General features: G+C 42.4%; 2 protein-coding genes across 3 annotated transcripts in view; both read right to left on the bottom strand.

The window, feature by feature from the left end:
- CPT1B (carnitine palmitoyltransferase 1B) overlaps window positions 1-2934 on the bottom strand; it is a 79800-nt gene extending 76866 nt beyond the window's left edge. Inside the window, exon 1 of the mRNA XM_088444339.1 lies at window positions 2836-2934. The gene's annotated coding sequence lies outside the window, so the exon portion shown is untranslated. The remainder of the gene's footprint in view (window positions 1-2835) is intronic.
- Window positions 2935-16746: 13812 nt separating this feature from the next.
- CHKB (choline kinase beta) overlaps window positions 16747-24674 on the bottom strand; it is a 70471-nt gene continuing 62543 nt past the window's right edge. For both annotated transcript variants that reach the window (XM_088447056.1, XM_088447047.1), the window contains exons 10-11: window positions 21891-21972; window positions 16747-17574 (exon numbers count right to left, since the gene is read on the bottom strand). In XM_088447056.1, the coding sequence (XP_088303182.1) occupies window positions 17518-17574; window positions 21891-21972 (139 nt within the window). In that variant the 3' untranslated portion in view covers window positions 16747-17517. The remainder of the gene's footprint in view (window positions 17575-21890; window positions 21973-24674) is intronic.

Genomic DNA, 24674 nt, shown 5'->3' on the forward strand with positions numbered 1-24674 from the left:
GTCCCTCTCAGCACCAAGACAACTTGTAAGTTTAACTACATGTAAAAATCTTGGATGTAGCCCAAGTGTGTGAAAGGTTAGGGAGCAGGAACAACTTCACATTAAGAAAAGAGCCGCTGAGAGACACAAAGAGGAGCTGGATAAAGCAGGAGTAAGTATATTTACAAATTAATAGAGTAAGAATATATAGTCAGCATGAAAAAGAATAGAGAAGAATGAACATTGACTAAAAGTATATTTTTCATTCAGACTATTAGAATGAGAAAGATTGATATGACTTAATGGCCACTTAGGCCTTGCTTTATTATGCTCACACAATGCAGAGTAAAATTCCTTATTATTATAAAATGTTCTATGCAGAAATGCTAAGGGCTACTAAAGTACATGCCCAAAAGCCAATCTCTAGACTTTTTAAAGTGACATAAGCAAAAAGATTAAGATGAGCAATAGCAGGAGACACAAACCCCCTGCACTGCACGCACAAAACGTCTATAGGCCAGCATGGACTGAACATTTGTGTCCTTACACATCTTCGCTGCAGTAAAGCTAAAAATCCCCTCTTGGCGCACCAGGCCCAGTGAGACTCTGCTAGCACCGGGAGTCTTTATTGTGTTTCTTTGCCGAAAATGTAGGATGCACCAGCAGACTCTGCTGATTAATTTGATATGCAACACTTGTATATCTGTGTGCGACTGAGTCCCTGAATCTGTATATGAAGTGCTACAATGTAGAGGCCGCCGCTTTTTTCATTCCAAGTTCAGTTTCATATACTCAGTTCAAGCTTCATATACAGACACAGGTGCACACAGATATACAAGTGTCGCAGATCAAATTAATCAGCAGTCTGCTGGTGCGTCTTAGTTGCATCACATCACGACTAAGACGCATTTTCTGCAAATAAAAAAAGAAAAAGACGCCCAACACTAGCAGAGTAGCATGGGACCTGGCAGCTCACTCATGCCAGGAGGATCACACTGCATGGCGCATTGAGGCTAGATGTATGAGGATACTCCTGTATATCACATTTACAATAGGTTAAACTGAATGAATATATTGACTAATTGGTAGGATAATGTATGTCCGGCAAAGAAGGCACAACTTCACTACTTTAGAAAATGTGAAATTATTTTAAATGATTCCCTTTAATGCAGCTAAATATAGCCAATTAACAATGTATGATGGCAAACAGAAGAGGACAATTGATGAGGCGGTCGGATGAAGATGTTAGGTTACGTTTAGAAGAAACTGAAATATTTATAGTTAAAGATAAATTATTAGAACTTAAGCTGGCCACAGACATAGCGATGTGCTCACGATCAGCCGATGTGTACGATTTCCCTTGAAACTCTCCCCGACAGCTATGCACACGATCTCCACACAATTTGGTGTCCAATCTTCATACAATCTCTCCTGCATCCAGACTTTCACAGTGCATCGCGTCCTAGATTGTCAGATCTGTCCTACTGTACGGCAGATCTGACTATGCGATGTGCGACCAGCGGGGACGCGCATCGCATCGTGTTCATTAGTGGGGACTCACAATTTACTCAGGATTTTTGGCCATATTTTACACGATCTGTCGTTCCAATGTGTCGGAATCGGCCAGATCGGGTAAAATATCGCTATGTGTGTGGCCAGCATTAAGAATTGGACATAGACTACCAACATTTAAAATAACATTGTAAACTAACATTGATCCCTAGGTCATAGCATTTTCATCCAATAAAAAAAAATAAATCAGAAAATTGTTACATAACACCTTCATCTACTCACATCTTCAATTCTAAAACTTACTTCCACTTTGAAAAATATAAAAGGCAGATGACAAGAGTGCATTACGTAATATATATACATATATATAGATATATAGATATATATAATATTTCTGTTCTTAAGTGATTATCAGATTGAATGGTAAGAAAATCGATTTCATATTATTGGATTGTAAACTCTCATGAATAGGGACCTCACTGTCCATTCCTACGTGTCTACCTTGTATTATGTATATTCTCTTTTCCCTTCAGGTTGGAATACAGAATATTTAGCCACCCTAAAAATAAATGTTTAATAATAATATTTAGTTTAAAGCCCCAAATCACCAACAAGCAGATGCCATGCCAGAACTTTTCCATAAAAGGACATCTAAAATGGTACCAACATTAAAATATTACTTTAAATATACTAGTTATAAAGCATAGATTTACTATATTGTGTTTATGGCATAAAGTTGTTTACGTCACCAAGTTCACTCTTCTGGAATACGGTGCACAATTGTTATTAAAGTTGTGGTTGTTTCATATCACTGACATGCGAAAAACAAATCACTTTCTTCTAAACCTGCATTTATTTGAATAGGTAAATACAGATCATTTTACTTAAAGAAGTCATCATGGTTCTCGAGTAATGACAAAAATGATTTATACATGATTCGCAAAATGTAAACAGATACAATCATAAATGTGTGTTATATTATAAACACAAAGTTGAAAAATTTGTCAACTAAACAAAGGCATACACTGTATATACACAGAGTATTTTATCTAGTAAACAAACTAAACAAAGTTAAAAAAATAAAATCAATATCTCTTTACAACAATATATGGTTATCAAAATATTAGATACTGTATAGGAACAACTTACAAAACAATGTAAAGGACAAACAGCACTAAACAGATACACATTCCACAGCAGGTGCACACAGGGACAACTATTAAACATATAGGATAATATTGTTATTTACACATTGATGTGCACAATGTGCTAGCTAAATGCAGAGATTTGGTTTTAAACACAAATCAAGAAATAAAGGAACTAACACCGTTACTAGAAACCCACCTGTTAATCACTTTTGTCTCAGGGATCTGCAGACCTGTACGTAAGCATAGAGAGACATATACATACACAGTCACGCAGCTGCTGCCTTCCGTCCTCTGTGTCCTTCAGCCTCAAGTGTATGTGTATAATGTTGTAGGTCGCAGCCAAAAACCAGGCAGTGTAACCTGAGACCCAACACAGAACTGAGATGTTGCAGTTACACAGACATAACTGAAGAGGAAGTATGTGAGGGTGAGCAGCTGAGGGACAGACAGTCCCCATGGCTAACAGGAAACTTATAGACTGCTCTTATGTGTTTGTAACATTTTCCATATCAGTCTTTATATTTAATATCTGTGAATATAATTTAATTCTGGATTCAGAATTTAGGGGGATATTTATCAAAGCTTGGAGAGAGATAAAGTGGAAAAAGATAAAGTACCAACCAATCAGCTCCTGTTTACAGTACTGTGTTTGAAAAAGAGCAGTTAGGAGCTGGTTAGCTGGTACTTTAGCTCTGTCAAAGCTTTGATAAATCACCCCCTTAATTCCATAGTTTCAGTAGAAACCCGAAATTGCTCCAATGCAGTTGTCCCTTTTCTCTGGCTGAATAGAACAGGTGTATGAAGCTCTCCTTAGTGCTTACCAAAGTTTTTTAAATTGTAGTTGCATAAACCCATAGCGCAAGCAGCATTTTAGTTCTGTTGTGATGCAATGGGCCTAATTATACCGATTAATACATGGCTTAGAATGCCAAAATCAACTCTGGGGGTGCAAATGTGTTTATTTCTAATGGTAGGAGCTGAGCAAATTCAACAGCATATAATTTAGCATTTTACAAATAGAAGCAAACACAGTAATAATACAAGATGGGCATTAGTAATACAAAGAGGACTTGATTACAGTTTACAATCTATAGGACAACAAGCATTTCATGTGCTCAAAAAGTGTCATTTATTGCAAATTGGTCCAGACAGATTTCAATGGAAAAAAGGCTTGGTGGGCTATATGATCCAATCACGCAGAAATGTTGGTTTGAGAGAGTTCAAATGGGTGTTTTTGTAAGTTTTGTGTGACCTGTGTAGAAGGGAATTAATTGGGTAAAGTACCCCAAAGAACTTAAGGGGGTAGTTTAGCAATTTGATAAGCTTGTCTGCCGAGGGAAGTTCTTATGGAACACTTGAAGGTTAGTAGATTATGAGGGGTATTCAATATGGGAGCGAAAAGTCCGTGCTGGACTTTTCGCTCCACATCGGAGATTTTCCTGGGATAAAGTATCGGGCGCGCGCCAACTTTATCCCCGTATTCAATATAAAACCTACAAAAACGGGAAGCTGCGAAGTGGGATCTGCGTAAAAAAACAAAATTTTCCTGGAATAAATTGTAGGACCCTCCTAAAGTTGTAGAAACATGGGGGATCACTATGGGTACCCCCGTTTTAGCCTGCAAATGAAAGTCGGGGATTTAAATAGCCACAGTGTTTTTTCCCGTCATTGAAGAAGTGTTGCAGAAGAGCACTTAGGTTTTTTTTTTTGTTTTTTTAAGTGGTCCCATCAAATTTGGGGTACATGAAAATGGGTACTAGCACATTTTTATGTCCCTAAAGTAAGTTTTAAAAAATTCTGCAACTATGCACCTGCCGCTAATAGCCTATTCTAGAAAACACCTGCCGCATACTTGCAGAAGAGCCCTGAACCCATTTCCCTATTTGTAAACACTTTTTTCCTATTTTTTTTTTTTTCCCCAATTTTTAAATGAATTTTTTGGAGTGTCCCTATTTTTTAAAAAAACTTTTTTTGACACAGTTATTTTTAAATGTCATTCCCAGGGGTGCAGGCTATTTTTTTTAAGCCTGCACCCCTAAACCCCAATTCTGCACTATTTTTCGCCACCTATTCAGTGGTGAAAAGTTATCCCCGTTTTTTTTCAAAGACTTTTCGAACCTGCAAAAAGTCTTTGAAATTGAATACGGTGTAAAACCAAAACCTCCGAAAATGACGTCATCGGTGCGAAAAAAATCGCAAAAACTGAGTTTTCGCTCCATATTGAATAGCCCTATAAGTTGGAAAGTCTTTTGTGAGGCTGCGTATTTCACAAAGTAAGAGGAGCCCAGTGTGGATGTAAAGGAGTGTGGCAGTGCAGATCTTGTGCAGAGTCGAGGGGTTGAGTGTGGATTGTATGTTGGATGTGAATGAGTGTGGCAGTGCAGAGTCGAGGAGTTGAGTGTGGATTGTATATTACATGTGAATGAGTGTCGCAGTGCAGAGTCGAGGGGTTGAGTGTGGATTGTATATTAGATGTGAATGAGTGTGGCAGTGCAGAGTCGAGGGGTTGAGTGTGGATTGTATATTAGATGTGAATGAGTGTGGCAGTGCAGAGTTGAGGGGTTGAGTGTGGATTGTATATTAGATGTGAATGAGTGTGGAAGTGCAGAGTTGAGTGTGGATTGTATATTAGATGTGAATGAGTGTGGCAGTGCAGAGTTGAGTGTGGATTGTATGTTGGATGTGAATGAGTGTGGCAGTGCAGAGTCGAGGGGTTGAGTGTGGATTGTATATTAGATGTGAATGAGTGTGGTAGTGCAGAGTCGAGGAGTTGAGTGTGGATTGTATATTATATGTGAATGAGTGTGGCAGTGCAGAGTTGAGTGTGGATTGTATATTAGATGTGAATGAGTGTGGCAGTGCAGAGTCGAGGAGTTGAGTGTGGATTGTATATTAGATGTGAATGAGTGTGGCAGTGCAGAGTTGAGTGTGGATTGTATATTAGATGTGAATGAGTGTGGCAGTGCAGAGTTGAGTGTGGATTGTATGTTGGATGTGAATGAGTGTGGCAGTGCAGAGTCGAGGGGTTGAGTGTGGATTGTATATTAGATGTGAATGAGTGTGGCAGTGCAGAGTTGAGGGGTTGAGTGTGGATTGTATATTAGATGTGAATGAGTGTGGCAGTGCAGAGTTGAGTGTGGATTGTATATTAGATGTGAATGAGTGTGGCAGTGCAGAGTCGAGGAGTTGAGTGTGGATTGTATATTAGATGTGAATGAGTGTGGCAGTGCAGAGTTGAGTGTGGATTGTATATTAGATGTGAATGAGTGTGGCAGTGCAGAGTTGAGTGTGGATTGTATGTTGGATGTGAATGAGTGTGGCAGTGCAGAGTCGAGGGGTTGAGTGTGGATTGTATATTAGATGTGAATGAGTGTGGCAGTGCAGAGTTGAGTGTGGATTGTATATTAGATGTGAATGAGTGTGGCAGTGCAGAGTTGAGTGTGGATTGTATGTTGGATGTGAATGAGTGTGGCAGTGCAGAGTCGAGGGGTTGAGTGTGGATTGTATATTAGATGTGAATGAGTGTGGCAGTGCAGAGTTGAGGGGTTGAATGTGGATTGTATGTTGGATGTGAATGAGTGTGGCAGTGCAGTCGAGGAGTTGAGTGTGGATTGTATATTAGATGTGAATGAGTGAGGCAGTGCAGAGTCGAGGAGTTGAATGTGGATTGGATGTTGGAAGTGAATGAGTGAGGCAGTGCAGAGTCGAGGAGTTGAATGTGGATTGTATGTTGGATGTGAATGAGTGTGGCAGTGCAGTCGAGGAGTTGAGTGTGGATTGTATATTAGATGTGAATGAGTGTGGCAGTGCAGAGTCGAGGGGTTGAGTGTGGATTGTATATTAGATGTGAATGAGTGTGGCAGTGCAGAGTTGAGTGTGGATTGTATATTAGATGTGAATGAGTGTGGCAGTGCAGAGTTGAGTGTGGATTGTATATTAGATGTGAATGAGTGTGGCAGTGCAGAGTTGAGTGTGGATTGTATATTAGATGTGAATGAGTGTGGCAGTGCAGAGTTGAGTGTGGATTGTATGTTGGATGTGAATGAGTGTGGCAGTGCAGAGTCGAGGGGTTGAGTGTGGATTGTATATTAGATGTGAATGAGTGTGGCAGTGCAGAGTTGAGGGGTTGAGTGTGGATTGTATATTAGATGTGAATGAGTGTGGCAGTGCAGAGTTGAGTGTGGATTGTATATTAGATGTGAATGAGTGTGGCAGTGCAGAGTCGAGGAGTTGAGTGTGGATTGTATATTAGATGTGAATGAGTGTGGCAGTGCAGAGTCGAGGGGTTGAGTGTGGATTGTATATTAGATGTGAATGAGTGTGGCAGTGCAGAGTCGAGGGGTTGAGTGTGGATTGTATATTAGATGTGAATGAGTGTGGCAGTGCAGAGTCGAGGGGTTGAGTGTGGATTGTATATTAGATGTGAATGAGTGTGGCAGTGCAGAGTTGAGGAGTTGAGTGTGGATTGTATATTAGATGTGAATGAGTGTGGCAGTGCAGAGTTGAGTGTGGATTGTATATTAGATGTGAATGAGTGTGGCAGTGCAGAGTTGAGTGTGGATTGTATGTTGGATGTGAATGAGTGTGGCAGTGCAGAGTCGAGGGGTTGAGTGTGGATTGTATATTAGATGTGAATGAGTGTGGCAGTGCAGAGTTGAGGGGTTGAGTGTGGATTGTATATTAGATGTGAATGAGTGTGGCAGTGCAGAGTTGAGTGTGGATTGTATATTAGATGTGAATGAGTGTGGCAGTGCAGAGTCGAGGAGTTGAGTGTGGATTGTATATTAGATGTGAATGAGTGTGGCAGTGCAGAGTCGAGGGGTTGAGTGTGGATTGTATATTAGATGTGAATGAGTGTGGCAGTGCAGAGTCGAGGAGTTGAGTGTGGATTGTATATTAGATGTGAATGAGTGTGGCAGTGCAGAGTCGAGGGGTTGAGTGTGGATTGTATGTTGGATGTGAATGAGTGTGGCAGTGCAGAGTCGAGGAGTTGAGTGTGGATTGTATATTAGATGTGAATGAGTGTGGCAGTGCAGAGTTGAGGGGTTGAATGTGGATTGTATGTTGGATGTGAATGAGTGTGGCAGTGCAGTCGAGGAGTTGAGTGTGGATTGTATATTAGATGTGAATGAGTGAGGCAGTGCAGAGTCGAGGAGTTGAATGTGGATTGGATGTTGGATGTGAATGAGTGAGGCAGTGCAGAGTCGAGGAGTTGAATGTGGATTGTATGTTGGATGTGAATGAGTGTGGCAGTGCAGTCGAGGAGTTGAGTGTGGATTGTATATTAGATGTGAATGAGTGTGGCAGTGCAGAGTCGAGGGGTTGAGTGTGGATTGTATATTAGATGTGAATGAGTGTGGCAGTGCAGAGTTGAGTGTGGATTGTATATTAGATGTGAATGAGTGTGGCAGTGCAGAGTTGAGTGTGGATTGTATATTAGATGTGAATGAGTGTGGCAGTGCAGAGTTGAGGGGTTGAGTGTGGATTGTATATTAGATGTGAATGAGTGTGGCAGTGCAGAGTTGAGTGTGGATTGTATATTAGATGTGAACGAGTGTGGCAGTGCAGAGTCGAGGGGTTGAGTGTGGATTGTATATTAGATGTGAATGAGTGTGGCAGTGCAGAGTTGAGGGGTTGAGTGTGGATTGTATATTAGATGTGAATGAGTGTGGCAGTGCAGAGTTGAGTGTGGATTGTATGTTGGATGTGAATGAGTGTGGCAGTGCAGAGTCGAGGGGTTGAGTGTGGATTGTATATTAGATGTGAATGAGTGTGGCAGTGCAGAGTTGAGGGGTTGAGTGTGGATTGTATATTAGATGTGAATGAGTGTGGCAGTGCAGAGTTGAGTGTGGATTGTATATTAGATGTGAATGAGTGTGGCAGTGCAGAGTCGAGGAGTTGAGTGTGGATTGTATATTAGATGTGAATGAGTGTGGCAGTGCAGAGTCGAGGAGTTGAGTGTGGATTGTATATTAGATGTGAATGAGTGTGGCAGTGCAGAGTCGAGGGGTTGAGTGTGGATTGTATATTAGATGTGAATGAGTGTGGCAGTGCAGAGTCGAGGGGTTGAGTGTGGATTGTATATTAGATGTGAATGAGTGTGGCAGTGCAGAGTCGAGGGGTTGAGTGTGGATTGTATATTAGATGTGAATGAGTGTGGCAGTGCAGAGTCGAGGGGTTGAGTGTGGATTGTATATTAGATGTGAATGAGTGTGGCAGTGCAGAGTCGAGGGGTTGAGTGTGGATTGTATATTAGATGTGAATGAGTGTGGCAGTGCAGAGTTGAGGGGTTGAATGTGGATTGTATGTTGGATGTGAATGAGTGTGGCAGTGCAGAGTCGAGGGGTTGAGTGTGGATTGTATATTAGATGTGAATGAGTGTGGCAGTGCAGAGTTGAGGGGTTGAATGTGGATTGTATGTTGGATGTGAATGAATGTGGCAGTGCAGCCGAGGAGTTGAGTGTGGATTGTATATTAGATGTGAATGAGTGAGGCAGTGCAGAGTCGAGGAGTTGAATGTGGATTGGATGTTGGATGTGAATGAGTGTGGCAGCGCAGAGTCGAGGAGTTGAGTGTGGATTGTATATTAGATGTGAATGAGTGTGGCAGTGCAGAGTTGAGGGGTTGAATGTGGATTGTATGTTGGATGTGAATGAGTGTGGCAGCGCAGAGTCGAGGAGTTGAGTGTGGATTGTATATTAGATGTGAATGAGTGTGGCAGCGCAGAGTCGAGGAGTTGAGTGTGGATTGTATATTAGATGTGAATGAGTGTGGCAGCGCAGAGTCGAGGAGTTGAGTGTGGATTGTATATTAGATGTGAATGAGTGTGGCAGTGCAGAGTTGAGGGGTTGAATGTGGATTGTATGTTGGATGTGAATGAGTGTGGCAGTGCAGAGTCGAAGAGTTGAGTGTGGATTGTATATTAGATGTGAATGAGTGTGGCAGCGCAGAGTCGAGGGGTTGAGTGTGGATTGTATATTAGATGTGAAAGAGTGTGGCAGTGCAGAGTTGAGGGGTTGAATGTGGATTGTATGTTGGATGTGAATGAGTGTGGCAGTGCAGAGTCGAGTGTGGATTGTATATTAGATGTGAATGAGTGTGGCAGCACAGAGTCGAGGAGTTGAGTGTGGATTGTATATCGGAATTGAATGAGTGTGGCTGTGCAGGAGACAGTGCTGATTAATTTGATATTCGACACTTGTATATCGGTCTTCAACTGAGTCTGTAAACGAAACTTGGAGAAAACAGCTGTGGCCGTTGCATCGTAGCACTTTGTATGCTAATTGGGAGACTCAGTCGTACACAGATATACAAGTGCTGCATATCATATTAATAAGCACAGTCTTTTAGTACATCCTAGTCACATCACATTGTGACTTAGACGCATTTTGTAAAAAAGAAAAATCCGCCAGTCTAGCAGTCTCATGGGACCAGTCACGCAGAGAAGGGGCTCTTTGGCGCGACTGCAACAAAGTTGAGTTAGGACACATCTGTATGTGCGTATGTTAGAAAAATGTTTCTTGGATGCATGTAGCAGAAGTCAAGGATGCCACCTAGATAGCGAGCATGAAGGGTAGGGTTTATTGTTATGTTGCCAACAGACATAGAAAATGTCTTCTGTTGGCTGTTGTGAACACTATTGACTCAGTTTTTGAAAAACTGAATATAGGGTGGCGACAGGACATCCAAGACAAAATGACAAAAAGACAATCAGTAATGTAGCAAACACAGATGGTGGAAAATCTGAAGATAGATGGATATGAATATCAAGCGCATAGGGATGATACTGAAATTCAGAAGAAAAATATTAGATTTCATATAGAAAATGGCAGAGGGTCTGTGACTGAGCTTGGAGGTTTTTTGTATGATAAAGCAGAGATAAGGTAGATCTAGATCCAGCTGTTGTTGTACAAATCCCAGCCTGCCTTGCAACAGTTTTAGCATGGCCAAATAGCAAACTGTTGCAGGGCATGCTGGGATGTGTAGTTCTACAACATATAGGGGGGGAGGGGCTCTTATTGATAACACAGATAAATCTTTAGTCCCTGATTTAGAGGGCAGGCTACTCAGTAGTGTACATTGGCAGATAAACTCGAGAGGATATTCCACTGTGGCTGGAAGCCAATAAATGTTCCTTTCATTCTACCAATAGACATTGCAGTAGATTCTTCCTTCACAGCTTCATTTTCAGCCATACCAATATTGTGATCTGTGATACCAGACCACTGCAGGACTCTCCCTGTGGTAATGGATAGTAAGCAATGGTAGCCAAGACTATAACTAAGGAAGGGGTAAGCTAGCAGTGTTTCATAACAACTGGGTTAAATGGATGAGATGCCATCAGCTGCAATTTATTTAGCCAGTAACAAGGGTGTAGATTCTAATGCACAGGTGGTTTTAGTCAAGGATCCCCACAAGACAGTTTAGACTTCGCTGAACCGCTTACACAGGTCACGATACCCTGCACCGGCCACTAGCACAATAGTTAGGGGTAACATTGGGGATAGTCCGTAAGCCAGGGTCTGTTATAAATCAGGCCTTAGTAAAAACCACTGGGTAAATGTAGGAAGAATAGTCAACCAGGCCACAGTCGTTACACTGGGATATAACAGATGAGTTACAAGGGTATAGCACAGAGAGGAGTCACAAACAAAGGAGTCAGGAAACAACCCGGATCATACACAGGAGTTAAGATAATGCTGGATCTGTGTAGTGAGCCCAATACCCTGGCAACTTCCTGCAGCCAGGGTGGAGTATAAGTAGTGGTGGCTCCAGAGGAGGGGCTGCAGAGCAGCCCAAAATTCAAATAGGGGAGCCATGCCACCTCCCCTATTTGAATTTTGGACTGCGCTGCAGCACCACCTCTGGAGCCGCCACGTAGTATAAACAGGCAGCCTGATTTGAACAGCCCACCTCCGCTAACAGCAGCGCCCACATGACTGCAGGCATAAATCCCAGGAAGTGCTTTGCCCCCTTTCCTATTACAGAGGAAAATGGTGAAAGAACTCTGAGTCAGCAAGAGACAAGCTTCAATGGAGAAAATAACTGCCTCATGCACAATTGGTAAGCACAAGGCTTGCACAGAGTACGGCTTTTCATGACAAGCATGAGCTTGGCCTGTAACTAACCAGCAGGAGGCACAAAGGCACCCTCCAATAACCAATTAATTCAGCTACACATGCACATAGGTAGAATACTGCATTTTCCTTTCAATGCCATTTGTACATAAAGTAGTTCCTTACATTTTATATACTGGAAATAAATGTTAATTAACTCCTGTGTTTGTTTTACACACATGAAACCTCATTAAATTTAATTACGACAGGCAGTGTCTATGCTATAAAAACAGCACTGCAACAATTATATGCAGGAACAAGTTTCACATACCGTATATACTCGAGTATGTCAACCCGAATATAAGCCGAGGTACCTAATTTTACCACAAAAAACTGGGAAAACTTATTGACTCGAGTATAAGCCTAAGGTGGGAAATGCAGCAGCTACTGGTAGTAATCCCTCCCCTGGTACTACCCCCAGTAGTAATACCCCCCTCCTGGTAGTGCCCCCAGTAGTAATATTCCCCCGTCTGGTAGCGCCCCCAGTAGTAATACCCCCCTGGTAGTGCCCCCAGTATTAATCCCCCCCCTGGTACTGCCCCCAGTAGTAATATTCCCCCCTGGTAGTGTCCCCAGTAGTAACATTCCCCCTCTGGTAGTGTCCCCAGTAGTAATAATCCCCCTGGTAGTGCCCCCAGTAGTAATACCCCCCCCCCGGTAGTGCCCCCTGTAGCAATACCCCCCCCTCTTAGTTCCCCCAGTAGCAATATCCCCCCCCTGGTAGTGCCCCCAGTAGTAATCCTCCCCCTGGTACTGCCCCCAGTAGTAGCCCCCCCAGTAGAGAGAGATGTAATAATAAAAAAAAAACACTTACCTGAAACCCCGCTCCTGGTGGCTCCTCCGGCCGCTTTGCATTATGGTAGAGACGTCGTCATGACGACGTCTCTCCCATTACCCACTGCGGGAGCCCGGAGAGAGCTCCCGCAGTGGGAGCAGCAGCAGCCAATGAGAGTCTGACAGACTCTCATCGGCTGCTGATTACAACAAACACACAGCGGCCGGCTCCGGCGGCTGTGTGTTTGGCACTGTGTAGTGCTGACTGAACTCCGTCCAGCTGTGTCACAGAGACACAGTCTGCACCGTGGCCCGCATGGTACGCTCCTCAGCTGCGTACCATGCGGGCATGACTCGAGTATAAGCCGAGGGGGTGCTTTTTCAGCACAAAAAATGTGCTGAAAAACTCGGCTTATACTCGAGTATATACGGTAATATAGTTAAATCACGGTTCTCATATCAAAATGTCTGTTATATATTTTTGTAGTTAATAAATTAAAAGTACATTTGTCGCATAATTGCATTGTTGAGGTTTCTAAATAAAATACACATTAATTTGTAACTGAAAAGCAGAAGCTGGACACAGTAATGTCTGACCCCATAATAAACTCTTGAGTATTACCATTCCATAAAGACATACAGATGTGTCCTCACTCATCTTTGCTGCAGTCCCGCCAAACAGCCGCACTGCGCGAATGGTCCTGTGAGACTCTGCTGGACCCGGGCTACTTTTTTGCATGTTTTTTTGGCCTAAAGTGGGTCTAAGTCATTATGTGATGAGATTAGGATGCACCAGGAGACTGTGCTGATTAATTTGATAAATGACACTTGTATATCTGCTTGCGACTGAGTCTCTCAATCAGCATGCGAAGTGCTACAATGCAGCGACTGCCGCTTTTTTCCACGCCAAGTTTCTTTTACAGACTCACTTATACTTATTCAAGTGTCGCATATCAAATTAATCAGCACAGTCTTCTGTGCCCAACACTAGCAGCGTTACGTACACAGGGTCTGGCAGCTTACTCGCACCAGGCATATTGCGCTGCATGGCATATTGAAGCTAGATGAGCAAGGACACATCTGTATGCTTTAGATTATAATACAGAAACAAAAAATAATTTATGACATCTGAAAAAAACTAATAATATATAGTCATTAGGATCAACCCAAGTTATTTGCTTTGATGTATGTGGTATTCACGCGCTGTTAAAAGAGCTTTGATGACTGAAAATGTTACTACGGACCATTGATTCCAGGCAATATTAGGTCTCTAAAGGCCTGATTCAGATGTGGATGAAAGGAAGCGCCTGTGCAATACTGTCCAGCAAATATTTAAACGCTGCTGGAGGAGTCTATAGGACGCAGATGACTCCTGACAGCAATTGCAATCCGAGTACAACGTCCATAGATACTGTATTGGATGGTCACGACAGCATCGGTCAGTCTGAGTAAGCTTCAGCCTACTCAGGCTGGGAAATCTGCTTCCACCGACGCAGATGTTGGCCTCGGCACTCCCGGTAAAATGGGGGCGACATGGCTCGGTTTGCAGGAACACTGCCAAGGCACACCCCCAATTCACCCATCCAAACGATGTCAATCATGCTGTGGCTTGGGAGATCCCTGAGCACAATCGCAGGGCCCATTCTGCGCATGCGCAGACCCCAAGCAATCAGATTCATTAGTAAACCATCGCGCCAGTTCTCCAATCTTTGTGGAGTAGTGCGGAAATGAGATTTGCTTTTCTAGTGTGGAATTATGGATATTAGGCAATGGCACATTTGTAGGGGTGTTTGCGGTTTGAAGAGGCATATAATGGTTTCCACTCCGCACAGTGACTTGTATCTGCATTACAGATAAGTGCAGAAATCATCCTATAATTTTGATGGACCCGTTTCATTCCTGCATTTTGCACTTTAGCAGAGAAGCAAATTACCTTTTCTGGAATAAAAGGCAGCTGTCAATAAAATAAAAGTAGTGTCAAAACAAGGTGTATTGCTCATATCAGTCTTTCTGATAGCACCCTATCACAAATAGGTGTCGCATATCTACTACTAGTGATCTAAAAGCTCCTTCTTTCTAAGAGACAGTCAGCAAATCTATACCAAGCCCATTATTAATGGAACACATCTATGTGTTATACATAAAAATGAGCTTGCAAACTGCAGAAACAGAATAGTTGCCTGCAGAAACTACTTTCGTTTTAAAAGTGTAACCTATAATACTGAATTCCCAAAGCTACAGTAGTAACATAATGCTGTAAGAGAGACTTTGTGTACTGTCTGGATAACACAGGAAGGTGGCGTAGGTCTATTTAGCTATCACAGGCAGGAGTGAAAAAGCTGTATGGGTCACCTCTAGGGAGTGTGGTGTTGAATGGGAGTTCTGAGAGCGGCACGGTGTTGTGCGGGTGTAATAAGTGCTGTCATAAAGTACAAACGTGCTGTATGAGTCACAGCAATAAAGCATAACCTTGTATAAGCCAATGAGAAGAAAATGATGTATGGGTATATGAAGAACACACTATGTGGATCACTTGGCAGAAAGTGTGAAGTTGTCATAGTCACAAAACGATGGCATAGTGCTTGATTTTTTACAATACAAACGAAAGTAAAGACACAAGAAAGTTATATTTATAGATCACATTTTTATTGACTAAAAATGATAAATAAATTATACTGGCATAATTACACAGGATTGAGGATTAATGAAATGGTGTATATATATTTTACTTAAATTTACTGTATAATGTAGTAGCTTCACGAGTCTCTTCAGAACTGGCAGATAAGACTAATCACACAAAGGGGCTTATGTAATAGGGTGCGACTTGCAGCCGCTGCGAGACTCTTGCGAGTCTTCCTGGATTTTTAAAGCGGCAATCATTTTAAAGGCAAAATCAGCTTGGTTTTGCCTATAAAATGATTGCCACTTTAAAAATCCAGGAAGACTCGCAGGAGTTCCCACAGCGGCTGCGAGTCGCACCCTATTACATAAGGCCCAAAGTGTATTTCCAAACACTCATCAGCATACTGGCAGATTTTATGTGTGTTACAATAAAAATAAAATAATGCATTTTAACTGTAAGAAATCTCAGTAGATAAACATGCTTAATATGGACCATGCTACATAACCGGTGAGTCCATGGCATTAGCAGTATCTCAACATGACTACTGTAGGTCAAAAATGCATAATGGAATTATCATCCCTGTATAACTGTAATAATAATACAATAGCATTTCATGGAAAATGCTAGAAATTAGTGCATAATGAGAAAATTAAGTAACGTAAGAGAACTGCAGATGGTGAATATATAGAAAAACAAGGACATGTGTGACTAAAAGAAGCTGAAGAAGTGGAACGATGGCAAAAGGAAGTTAAGGTAAAAGAAGGGTGAAGGTTTAAATATCAGACAGCAGTCAGTACAAGATCAGGAGTGAGTGTGAGATGTACTGACAAGAGTCAAGTGGTCTGTAGTTGATTTATGAAGCACTGGTGCACCTCAATGGTCTGCTCACTACACCTCAAGGTGCCCCTCTCCTGCTTTAGTGAGGCAATGTGCATATCAAAGTCCTACCTCCTACACTTTTAGTACCAGTCCTTTCACTTAAATAATCTAAACTTTTTATCCTTCAATACTGCTCAGTTATATATGTTTTATATATGGCTTGTATTAATCACGTGGGTGTAGGTACAGATTGCCGTTTTTATCACAGGTAATACTTTTGTGTGTGTAAAGTGTTTCATAACTCGGAGTGAACACAGAAATGCACTTCTCACTAAAAGTAAAGAATATCTGCCTGCTCTGATCAGGTGCAAAATTCAAGTCCTTTCATGGAGTGGGAATAACCCCTTTAAAAGTCAAGGAACGGCCCTGAGAATGCACCCACTACACAGGGAATCGGTATATCGCATGTCCAGCGGTTGGAATCCCGACAGCGGCTGCCCGACATGGGTGAAAATCCCGATCGTCTCTAAGGTAAGTATTGACTAACCTAATTCCCTCCCCTAACTCTAATCCTCCCTTAGGGGTGCCTAATCCAAACCTTCCCCCCAGTGCCTAACCCTAATCCCCCCTGGGAGTGCCTAACCCTAACCCCCCCTTCCCCGCCGCCCAAACCTATCCTCCCGGGGGGTGCCTAGCCCTAACTTTCCCCCCAGTGCCTAACCCTAAATCCCCCCTGGGAGTGCCTAACCCTAACCCCCCTTCCCCGCCACCCAAACCTAACCTCCAGCGGGGGTGCCTAACCCTAAATCCCCTCCGGGAGCCCTAAATCTAGACCCCCCCCCGCGCGTGGCTATCCGCGCTCGGCGTCCCTTCGAATGGGGTGCCGGGCGCCGGTCTCCCGGCGTCGATTAAATGTCAGGCGTCTAGATTTAGACGCCTGTCATTTAACCCTCGCCGGGATTAAGTAGTCAGGAAGCCGGCTGTCGGGATTAGGTCCGCCGGCTTCCCGACTGCATACCCTACACAGCTCTGTCATTTCGATAATCTCACTTGGTAAGATAAAATCATGTTTATGTCCTGCTCAGCAAACGGAGAATCTTTGGTGCACCTCTTCCATACATGATGTAGAGCAGATTCCCTCTGCTCACCTTGTCCATTTCTCAGCATGTACAAATTACTGCTCTTCTTCATGTAAAAGCCTGTGTGCAATGCAGCACACCATGGGCTCACAACATCATCACTTGCATTGCAAAAAGGAGGTTTTGTGCTTCATAAATAACAAGTTTTAATGTAAGTTAGCATATTCGTTTTCCGGGAAGGAGATGGAGAAGGGAATATACAGGGAATGTTAGGAGATAAATATGAAAAACAGGACGGACGTTATTGGCTCACCAAATATCACTAAACATTTTTGGCTGGAATCAGGTGTTTAAGGAACAGTGTGGGATTAATTGTATATACTCTGGTGTAAAGAATAATAGCAGCAGCAGAGAGAGGAGAAAAGAATACGCAAGGATAACCATTTAGATGGACGTCCATTTGAAATTCAAGACCAGAGGCGTTTCTGTTCAAAGTATGCATCAAATCGAGAGAGAGCATAGTCCTATAATAAAAGAAGATCATTTTAAAGTAATAGACTCTTAACCTGACAATCTCACTCACCACAATCCAGATTCTTCATACAGTACAGACCTAAGTATCCTTTGGTTATTCCATAGCTTTTGTGAGACTCCAAGCCTCAGCAAGTGCAAATTAGGACTTGTAGTTCAACAGTTTGAGAGCCACAAGTTGCCCATCTCTGCTCTAACACAGCAGACTCTGCATATGGCAGTGCCACCTAGAAACACCAGCATCTGTGTAGTGATATCTGTCCAACCCACATTCACTTACACTCCTCACTTCAATTATTTCATTAACAGTTTCACAATCTGGAGGTTTTCCTGCTATGTGTTCACACATCTGCTGAATGAGAGAATCTTGTTTACAAAGCGATGGCCCTCCCAGAGCACTACCAATCTCTGCTTGCAGGAAACTCTGCTGCCATCTACAACTGCTACTTTCTATTGCTAGGAGGTAGGACAATCCCAAGAAGCACGCTATTCAAAATCCCATCATAGGCCCAACACCTCCATTTTTATTATACTACTTCCTGTCATTTTCCCACTAAAATACTGCATGATTTAGTCTCATTTTGATTTAAATTAATGACAGCAAGGGGACACCTGTGCTGCTTTTTACTACATGTGCCACTTATGTTTTGTTTTTTTACATTAGGCAAAGTGCAGGATCCCAGGTCTCTAGTTCAGGACTGCTGCAAAAACCAAATCCCTATGCTGCGTTTTTCTCCATCACTCTAAATCATTACAATAATCTTGCTCTGCAAAATAAAATCCTTTTTTTTTTTTTTTATAGTTAAGCAAAATGCACCCACTACAGACCAACCTCACTTTACCCAGTCCTGAACACATAAATGAGGTCCAGTATGTTCGATGTATTGCGTTATATCCTCTCCTCTTCTACGGAGTATGTATATGATAAATTCATTACAGTACAAGCTCATCAGGGCACGGACTTCATTAATCATGTCTTTCTGATCCCTTGCACTTCTTGTAATCCCCGCTGAGCTCATGTAATTTGGTAAATCCTCTTATTTTGTACAAATCTGAGGAAGACGCTGAGTACCTCTTATAGCACTAGATACTTTCATATATAGCGAACACCAACTTGGGCAAGCTCTTTCACAGTAGTAGTAACCATACATGATTCATCCAGGTGTATGTAATCTGTAAATACTCACATCCAGGTGCTTGTAACTACCGGGGTCAGAGCGGATCTCACAATTTAAGAACTGTCCAACTAGTTAGTGACCTTGAGTAAAGCTAATACATAGGGGTCTATGTACGAAGCCTGTCATTTTTCACACACAAGAGCTCATTCAGACCCACTCGCTAGATGCATTCATTCGCTCCCAGTGTATGCAAATCCAGCACATGCCCAGCAAGGCAGGCGATCGTACGGCAAAGCATTAGCACGCCCACTATGTCTTGGCGTGTAATCACTTTGTGTTTGCAGACGCCCACCAGCCATTCATAAGATGCCCACTTGCACACATCATCTCCTGGAAGTGCATGAAAACATTGGTACATTGAGCACCATCGGATGTGCTTGCAGCACTTGAGGTTGACTATACCTGGCCGCAAGCACTGCGATCACTTCAGTGTGAAATACAACCAGGTGACGTTTACTATGACGATGCCTTTTAATTATGCACGCCCCTGAAACGGCGTTGAAACGCTCAGGCACGCCTGCACACTGGCCGATGGATAGCAGATATATAGGCCGATCAATTGATCGGCCAATATATCTGTCAATGTGTACCCAGCCCCTGTCTGCTAAATACCCTCAATCGTGTTTAGCTTTATTTGTAATTTACCAATATAGAAACAATGTAGATGGAATGTGTTTTATACAGGCTTATTAGCATTCCCTAAAAAAAAGTATTCAACTATTCCTCCTGGTTGTTTTTGAAGGGCAATCTTTACCCCTCTGTGTCCCATTACCTCATGTTTTCGTGTAAGGGAAATTCAGTTCTGAAGGCTTTGCCACTTCCTCATGTTTAGCAGCCGTACTGCATATATCTGATTATTTTAAAAAACAATATTGTAAAAATAAATATCTCTTATCCACCAAAGGATGTTATATGCCAGGCACCACACCACACTCCCACAGAGCCATGTCCACTTTCAGATATACCGCACCCATTGTTAAATTAAAAAAAAAAAAAAAAAAAGTCCCAGCAAATTGGCATTACTAGAAAATGGGGGCTTGTTCCTGCAATTAGCCGGATATCTATCCCTAGTAGGTGTCTCAGTTGCTAGAACACACAAAAAAACGGAATAATGTAATAATGGATGATAAATAAGATATATGGCCACTTTTTAGACCATGCATATAGTTATAGATGTGCCCTCATACACTATAGCTGCAGTCGTGTCAAACAGCCCTTCTCGGTGTGCCAGGTGCATTCTGACACATCTTGTGCCGTGCGTTTGTTTTCGCCCAAAAATGCTTCTTAGTTGCAAACGGTTGCGACAAACTCATTGACAAGACTGCACTGATTAATTTGATTTGCAACACTTTTATATCTGTGTGCATCTGAATCTGTATACAAAGTGCCGCGATGCGGCTGCTGCCAAGTTCCGCTATACAGACTCAGTGGCACACAGATATAGCGTTGCATATCAAATAAATCAGTGCAGTCTTAGTAAGCGATTTCTCGCATTAATTTGTGACTAAGACGCATTTTCAGACAAGAAAGGCGCTCGGCGCAGGCAGAGTCAAGAAGCAGGGGTGCATTCAGAGAGGACCCGGCGTCCGTCAGTGCTCTGAGTGCTGCAGTAGACTCTGGGCACTAATCTTTGCCAGTGTCTACTGCGCGGGTCACCAGGCAAATGGCGCAGCAGCCATTTCCCTGATGACCCTACTGCGTATGCGCAAAATGCCGGATTTGTGTAGCAATACTGCCGCCGATGCGGGACTACGGAGAGGTAAGTATTCAATACAGGGTGTGCAGTGTGGCTCCCCTGGACCCAGGGGCCCGTGTGCAATGCACACCCTGCACCCATTATGGATACGCCCCTGGTCAGACAGGACCTGGCTACTCACCTCGCACCGCATGGTGTATTGAGGTTAGATGTATGAGGACACATCTGTACTTCAATGTCAGTGTTTTATCACTGTTGGGGAGGGGTGTTTGGGGGGGATACGGTAAATTTACTAAGTGCATTTTTATCCCAAATTTAAAATGTTAATTATACTAAAAGCAAAACACTGTGTTTTGCTTTTAATATCTTGCATGTTTTAAATTTTGGGGTTAAACACACTCCATTTAATAAATGTACCTCCTGGTCAGCTAAATCACTCCCCAAGTACTTATCATAGTGCTGATGTGGGGAAACCCCAACACGTAGGCAACTCAAGCAGGAACGAACCAATAACAAGGTTCAAATGACATAAATAGTTATCAGTGAGACATCTGCTTGTATTACTATCACCTGCACTACTGTGCTTGAGGTGACTGGTATGAGCCAAGGCACATTTAGAGCTTGATTTAGAGGTAGAAACAGAAGCAGCCGTGACTGAGTTTATTGCCGGTCGTGGACCTGTAACTTTATGCAAATGCCACTGCAAAGTGCTTCCCTGGTGTACATCCAAGCTCCTGAATATGCAAGGCCTGAGACGCCCACTTTCATCTATACACGCTGTAATTCTGATTGGTGTGTCTTTAGATGCACCATCGACACTTGCAACAGGCCTACGGCAGGTGCTCCATCTGACCATGGTCTCCTATGTGAGCAGTTGAGTGTCACTGTACACAACCACTTTCACCAACCTGCGTGCGCTAAGCCAGCTCTCTGTCAATGCGCACGAACACCCACTATAATACAGTTCTTTGTGCCAGTGTCTGAAATGGCAACTGTGACTCTGTACGGACACAATTGGGATGCATGCACGGTGCAAAGAAAAAAATCGCTCCATTGAGTCTGACATCGTCAGTGCATCCAGCTTGATGTATGAGGACAAATCTGTACCTAACACTATATGTATTTAAAAGCGATGTGTGAAGAAAGGCTGTTGGAATTCATTTAAGATTATTGCAGCAAATATACATTGTTCATTGATAAGTGTCTGACACATCATAGGTCTTCAGACAAGGTGACCATGTGACATAGGTCCATTGCTCACTAAGGTTTCTTAGCCCTACAAATATAGTTTACACACTCACCTTTTGTGCATACAGCAGGCATAGCAAGAGGCAAGTTCCTGTCAGGTTAATAGTACATCTAAACACTGCGTTCAATAGGAAGGTGCTATGGTATGGTTACTAGCCTAAGTAAAACAGGTATAGGTCATACTCACCAGGTAACCAAATTCAATAGTTGACATTTTTGCCTGTAAAATGGACCAGAGACCCCAGAAAAAATGTGAAGCCAAGGCAAACCTAAAACAGAGGCCAAATACAAGAAATGCTGAACACAAGAAAAAGGATAATGTGTAGAAGTGGAAATAATGACTGATCATTTAGCAGCAAGCGTCCATTAGGCGTAGTTGGATTTTTTTTAACTAACTTTTTTTTTAAGGACAATGACAGATCAATAAAGAAAAAAATCTATATATTTTTTTCATTTTACAGAGGGTTTAATGTTAACATTATGGGGGTCATTCAGACCCACTCGCGAGCGGCAGTACGCTCGCAAGTGGGTCAATGGTCCCCACTGCGCATGCGCACGACGGAGGGAGCTCCGTCGTGCGCATGCGCGAGACCCGGCGAGCGAAGGACTTTCCATCGCTCCGGGTCTCGCACCAAAGGGGGCGTGCTGTCGATGTTGATTGACAGCACGCCCCCTTTGGTGGGCGTGCCTGCCAGACGGAGGCGTTCCCATGGGAACGCCTACCGTCTGAAGCCGGCCCCACTGACATCACTATTGATATCAGTGGGAGTGATTTTGGCTCTGATATAGCCAAAATCACTCCTGGCCTTGTGGCTGGGAAACCCGACCGCAGGGTTTCCCTCGCAAGTCCGATGGTCGCGATGGTCAAGACCATCGCGACCATCTTTTTGCATGCTCGTATATGCTGTGGGTGGTGACCCACAGCTATACGAGCGTCCAGGAGGACGCTCCATATTAATGGAGGAGGGCCCTGATTCAGAGCGAGCGCTCTGGTCAGAGCGTCCGGCTCTGAATCAGGGCCTATGTTTTTTTCTTAAGTTTTTTGTAAAATAGGCATGAATTACACGGACAACTGAGGTAAAAAAATCTTTACTGATCAGCTACAGGTTTTATTTTTCTAATACTGATTGATAGTAACCTTTGCTCTGACCACAGATGCCGTGCTAGTTCATTAATTTAAGACGGGATGCGAACATTGTAATTTAATTTACTTAGTACAGTACCCTTTCCTGTGCTGATCTTTCCCTCCTCTCTTCCTTTGAGGTCACACACACAGCAAGACAGTAAGTCACTTCCTGCTGCAATGCACAAAGCAACGCTGGGTTGCAGCACTTACAGTGGGTCATTCCACATCAGATCACCCCCCCAAAAAAAATTAAATGTCCACCACCCATCTGTTTTTTTGAAAAATTTTTATTTAAGAGAGGATGTCAAAACAACTATTTCTGCCAATTATCTCGACTGTCTGACAATTAGTTAATTAAATATTGATTTTTCAATTTATTAAATAATTTACTAATCGCGGCTTCTTTATCCAGTTTATTTGAAGTATCACGGGTGTTTATTAAGGAATCACCACAAAATTTGGACCCCTAAGGTAACTTTTCCTCCCAAATCACTTTATTTGCCTCATGTTTTGCGTTACGGCAAAAACACGAATTTTAAGAATAGAATTAAAAACGCTAGGTTCCATCAACATTAGGGATCCCATTTTTTTTGGGGTGCTTAGAAAAGGTAAACATTACTACCACAAAAAAAAGTGGAGAAAAAAAAAATCATCAAGCTGACGCTTGATTACTGGTGTACCGCATACATGATTTACACATTGTTAAAAACCATACCAAAAAAGTGAACTAAAATGAGGCAATGGGATAAAACTCACATACAGAAAATGAAACTTAACAGAAATTGATGGGAAGGGTATTCTCTTTACAGAAACTAAAACTGAAACTTTCCAGAGAAACAAAATCAATCATGGCAGCCGCTAATTCAAAGTGCACATTTGGTAGTCTTTTAAAAACAGACTGCCATATTACTAGCTACTCAAAAACCAGTTAGTTATGAAACAATTAGCGAAACTATTACCAAAATTGGAGTATATTTACTACTTTGGTGATGGTGCTAGTGCACAATACAAGAACTGCAAAAATTGTTTGAACTTATGCTTCCATAAGGATGACTTCAACATTCAAGCAGAATGGAATTTTTTTGCCACATCTCATGGTAAGAGTCTGTGTGATGGCATTGGAGGGACAGTTAAACGTCTAGCCACACGCACCAGTCTGCAAGCAGTGGAAACCCATTACATCACTCTTAGGACCTGTATAGCTGGGTAAATGAAAATGTACATGGCATAAAGTTTTTTTTCGTGTCACAAAACAAAATAGAAGACTGCAAAGCCAAGCTGTATAGCCGTCTAGAAACAGCAAAGACTATGGCAGGAACACGTTCTCATCAGAGATTTCGGTCTATTAGTAATGATGAGCTACACATATAACGATTGTCATCAGACGACATGAAGACAGCAGGAATCAGAGTTAGTGTCACTATGACCACAGTCACAAAAAAATATAGACAAAAGTGATCTGCAACCTGGAACATACATAGCAAAAATGTATAATAACATCTGGTACATTGGCTATATCATTCAATGTAATGAGGAGGAACAAGATGTGCTGGTACCCTTCATGAAACGAAACCAATCAACAAATGAGCTTTCCTGCCTTCAAGAGATAAGTGTTTTGTTCCTTTTATTCACGTCCTCTGTGTAACGGAAGTGCCTACTATCCAAGGAAGTACTGGAAGGCAGTATACACTTTCTCTTGACACTTTAAGGAAAATTACAGACCGTTACAACAAGTTCCAAACAAGGGAAAAATTAGATTGTTGACTCAACTTCAGTTATGGACTCAAGTTATGTTAAAGTTTTTAAATTTCATGGTTTCTTGTGTTAATTATGTATGCGGTACAA

Source organism: Taudactylus pleione, unplaced genomic scaffold (assembly GCF_031769625.1).
Source record: "Taudactylus pleione unplaced genomic scaffold, aTauple2 ptg000019l, whole genome shotgun sequence".
In the NCBI taxonomy this organism is placed as follows: Eukaryota; Metazoa; Chordata; class Amphibia; order Anura; family Myobatrachidae; genus Taudactylus; species Taudactylus pleione.